The sequence below is a fragment of the Equus quagga genome, chromosome 14, assembly GCF_021613505.1.
Source record: "Equus quagga isolate Etosha38 chromosome 14, UCLA_HA_Equagga_1.0, whole genome shotgun sequence".
Lineage (NCBI taxonomy): Eukaryota > Metazoa > Chordata > Mammalia > Perissodactyla > Equidae > Equus > Equus quagga.
Genome location: NC_060280.1, coordinates 25,075,027 through 25,079,971, shown reverse-complemented (window position 1 = coordinate 25,079,971; position 4,945 = coordinate 25,075,027). Strand labels below are relative to the sequence as shown.

The 4,945-nt window shown below is 37.0% G+C and overlaps 1 protein-coding gene across 1 annotated transcript; it reads right to left on the bottom strand.

Annotated features, from left to right (window-relative positions):
• Positions 1–1,554: 1,554 nt before the first annotated feature.
• LOC124225510 (olfactory receptor 51G2-like) lies at positions 1,555–2,529 on the bottom strand. The gene has a single exon (XM_046638201.1). The coding sequence runs from the start codon at positions 2,527–2,529 to the stop codon at positions 1,555–1,557; it is 975 nt and encodes a 324-aa protein (XP_046494157.1).
• Positions 2,530–4,945: the final 2,416 nt, after the last annotated feature.

Below are 4,945 nucleotides of genomic sequence, written 5' to 3'. Positions count from 1 at the left end.
TCAGAAAATTCAAGATAGTCTCCCCATGTCAAGATCCTTAATTTAATCACATCTACAAAGTTTCTTCTGCCACATAAGGTAACCTATTCACACGTTAAGACGTGGAGATATTTGGTGGGCCTGTATTTAGCCTACCAAGGAGGAAATAAAGATATAAGAAGAGAGAGGATAAAGATTTGATTGAAACAGCAGAATGAAGGTCAAAAGGAATTGTATGCAGCTATATGAGGGTTAAATTCAAGGGATGAGATGAGAGTGTCATATACATACGGATAAAAGTTATCATGAAATGATTCCATCAGGTCTCACGCAGAGACTGGAGTTAAGTCTGAGGATGTAGAGGAGATGGGTAGAATATGCAGTTCTAGAATCTCTTCAATATACTTATTATCTATGCTTATACGTATATAACATATTTATACACACATATGCTAAGTATAAAAATATAATAATTTCCTTTATTCAAAAATCTAGTGTTATTCTTAATTAGAACTCAAAAATACAGGTGTTAGAGCAGAAAATGTGAAGATATTTAAATTGGTTCCAAACTTAAGTTTAGGAGTTAAAAAGTACAAAAAACAAGAAAAGAGGAATTCTGATGAAGCTTTTCCTGAAGTATGCATGGTCGATAGTGAATATGAAAGACAATGAAATAATGATGGTTGCCATAGACTTAGAAAGGTGAGAACCGAGATTGGAGATCTGAAGGACAAAGGTTAGAGGCTGTGAAGTCCAGGAGTGAGCATGTTTGAAAGATAGAACATTATGCTACAGATTGACATCCCAGATTAGAAAATTGCACTGTTTCCAGATGATAATGATTCTTCGAGTCTGGCAATAGAAATGCTGATACATCAAATTTAGGTAGAGATTATTGACATTGTAAATTTCATGGTTTTATAGTTCTTTTCAATAGCAATATTAGGTACTCATTCGTTTATGGGTTTGTTTCCTGTTTTTCCCTACTTCAACAACAATAAAATCACGAAATCAAACCACTGCGACGGCAAGAACTTTGTTTAGTTCACTGTGTATTTCCAGCTCCACAAAAAGTCAAGGATAAAGTACGTATTCACTAAATAACTATCACCCTATCAAATATATACAGATGATAACAACAGTTACTTTATTCACCCTGTCCAAGATGAGCTATAAGAATACAAATTTCTCTGACCAAAATATATCAACCATTGGGCTAAGAAAAAGCTAATTATTTCAAATTTTTAATTTACTGAATAATTTTTATTGTTCAATGTATATTGGTTCAAGTCATAGAATAGAAACAGTTTTGGGCCAACCCCATGGCATAGTGGTTAAGTTCCACGTGCTACGTTTGGCGGCCTGGGTTCGGTTCTTGGGCATGGACCTACACCACTCGTTGGCAGCCATGCTGTGGCAAAAAAATGAATAGAAATTGTTTTAAAGTTCTTCCAACCTAATATCCTATACAATTCAGAAGAGTCAGTGGTCAAACAGAAGCTTTGTGTGCATTTGAAATATCATCAGGCACTTTGTTTTTGTTTCAGAAAGCATTCTTTCTTTGTTTGAACGCACTCATTTATGAAATAAACGTAACTTGGGATTCCTCTTGTCCTTTTTTGATAAAAGTTTCAGAATTTTGTCTCGTATCTGCTTGGTTTTCACCACATACACAATGGGGTTCATCAGAGGAGGAATGAGAAAATGCATGTTGGCCATGGTCATGTAGATGTGTGAGGGAAGCTTTGGGCCAAAGCGGTGCAACATAGACAGGCAGATCATGGGTGTGAAGAAGAGGATCACAGCACAGAGGTGGGAAATACAGGTGTTGAGAGCCTTGAGGCGGCCACCATGGGATGCAATGGTCAGTACAGTTTTCAGTATCAGAACATATGAAAGGATAATGAGGACAAAATCAAGTCCCATAGTGGACAGCACCACAAACAGTCCAAAGATGCTATTGATCTCAGTGTTGGAGCAGGAGAGTTTTATGAGGTCAGGATGCAGGCAGTAGGAATGAGAAAGTACATTGGAGTTACAGAAGCACAGCCTCCTCAAGAGGATGGGGAGGGGCATTTGTAGAGTCAAGGTGCGCACAACAATAGCTAAACCTATCCTGGCAATTACACTGTTAGTAAAGATGGAGCAATAGTGCAATGGATGAGAAATGGCCACATAGCGGTCAAAGGCCATCGCCAGTATCACAGCTGACTCAAAATCTTGGAAGGAGTGAATAAAAAACATTTGAGTGAAGCAAACAGAGAAGGTGAGCTCTCGAGCATCTAGCCAGAAGATCCTCAGCATTGTGGGGAAAGTGAAGAGGGACAGACCTAGATCAGAGGCAGCTAGCATGGCCAGGAAGAGGTACATAGGTGCATGGAGAGTCTGTTCCTGCAAGATCACTGTCATGACGGACATGTTGCCCACCAAGGTAATGAAGAACATCACACAGAAGGGTATGGAGATCCAGACATGCACCCCCTCCAGCCCAGGTATGCCTGTCACTAGGAAGGTGGAGATTGCGGAGGTGTTGTTATTGACATAAAGCATCATGCCAGGGTCGCATGCCTTTCCTAGAATGAAGTGCATTATCCCAGACACAGACGTCAAAATTTGACTCTGTAATTTTTACACTTTGAGTGTATATACCTTGGAATAAGTGATTACTAACCTTACAAAAGCTTTTATTTTAAACCGACACTGACCTATAACACTCACCTACATATAATCTGAGTCTAAACTAGAAAATTCTTCCTCTATTGATCAAATAATCCAGGTGTCAGCCCAGTGGATGGAAGAAAAAGCACATTCTACTCTCTGTTTCTATTAGTTTGACAATTTTAGATTCCTTAAATAAGTGGTATCATGTAGTATTTGTCCTTCTGTATGTGGTTGTTTTCACTTAGCATAATATCTTCCAGGTTCCTCCATACTGTTGCAAATGGCAGGATTTCCTTCTTTTTAAAGGCTGAATAATATTTCGTGTATGTATATACCACATTTCCTTTATCCACTTGTTTATTGAGGGGCATTTATGCTGTAATTTACCTAGGTCGTAAAATTGGTATAAAGGTGTTTTAAAATGCAAAATTAAAAACAAATCATTTTAAGAGAAATCCTCAATAAAAGTAAGGTAGATCACACCTTACCCTGTAATTATAGTAGAATCCTCTTTTATGGAATTTCTTTGCCTTGATCAACAATGATGCAGACTCCTGAACAATAGCATGTCGTGATCTACTATTTTTCTGCAAATAGATGCATGCAGACAATGAATATAATCATTTAGAAAACTTTATATGCATTTGACATAATCTGTTTCTTTAATAAAATTTAAGCTTTTTATTTTGAGTGCATTTTTATTAGTTTGTACCAATTTATTTCTATTTCTATTTTACAAAGAAACTAAATAAATATTACATATGCACTCTTCACACCCATTCACAGTCATCCTCACAAACAATAAATGTTTTTATATACTAGTCATTCCAATTTCTCTCCTCTCCTCACTCACTAGTGTCATTGCTGGCATTTTTTGTAGATCTTTATCGAGATAGGCACTTCAAAATCTTCACTGTCTGCGTGGAAGCTTACAGACTCTAGCTGTAGTAGCCTAAGCACTTCCCAAGTGTTTCAGTTAAAATGTCCCTTGAGTCCAATTCTTGAAGAGAGAAGAGTACTAGAGAAAATAGTAAAAATAAACAACTCTTCCTGCCACTCTCACTCTCCTTGCCCTGATATTAAAGATAGGAAGCATAAGGATCCTGTCAACTGCTTTTGGCTTTCATTTGGAATAATATTCAACTTTTCAAATTCTCAATCTGGATCATTTTGGGTGAGACTTTCAGAAGTGATCAAAGTGATTAATTAATATCCTACATGCAACCTAAAAAAAAAAAAAAAAGAATGAGGGAAATAAAAGTAAAATCTCAGAGGCTTTAACAGGTTGTTTTGTTTTGTTTTTAAATCCAGAATTAAGCTGGGACAGAGAAGATGGAAGATGGTATAGAAAACTCTCTCTCCATTTGATGAGAGCATAGGCTGCCTACTCTAATTGTTGTGCCACTTAGAGTTAAGCGTCTGCTGCCCCAGTTCTTTTCAATGCCTTTTCCCATCCACGAGTTCTTTGGTGTTTTCAGAATATATTTCTCCTGATCTTAAGAGATGTTCATGTTCAGGGATGAGGCTGAACCTCATATTTAATGTTGCCGTAGGCAGGGATGGTGCTCCACTTCCCTAATTCAACAATACTTTAAGCCCACTTCCTTCTATGTGGTTCAGTATTATTGTCCAAACATCTCAGGGTTTTAAAGAAAACAAATTACGAATAGTTTTGCACAGAGAAACAATCCCAAGATGGCTGTGCTTCCTTGTATTCCAGGCTATGGTTTCTCTACTCACTAATTCATCCAAGTCTCTTCGATCTGAGTTATATTTCAAATTCAGTTAAGGTAAACCTTATTTCTCTCTCACTTGGGATCTTAAGACAGCATGGTTGCTAAAGTCCTACTGGAACAGCTTTTTCTTCCATGTGCAAGATCAAGAATGCCTGCAGCCTCATTTGAGCTGCTTTATTATTCATACAGCTCTCCCCTGAAAATAGGAATCCCCTGGGCCTCCATCTCTTCTTGATCTGAGAATTATCATTAACCCTTTTTACTTCCTAGAAGTGCTCCAAGAATAGCCCAAGTTCTGGGTAATTTTTGTGTCTGATAAGCTGAAAATCAAACCAATCCACACAGAGTTTCACATGGTAGATATCAATAATCGATAGCATGAGCTCAATTCTGTTCAAAATCAATTTAAAAATTAATTATGTACACTTTGGGAACATCCATATTTTCTGTAATATATTTAAGAAAATATGAAAAGTTTATCTCATCAAAGGCCCCTCAATGAATTTTAATATTAGTGCAATTCATACAATATGCTTCAGACAGAAAACGCTCTTCAGTATAAATAGAAA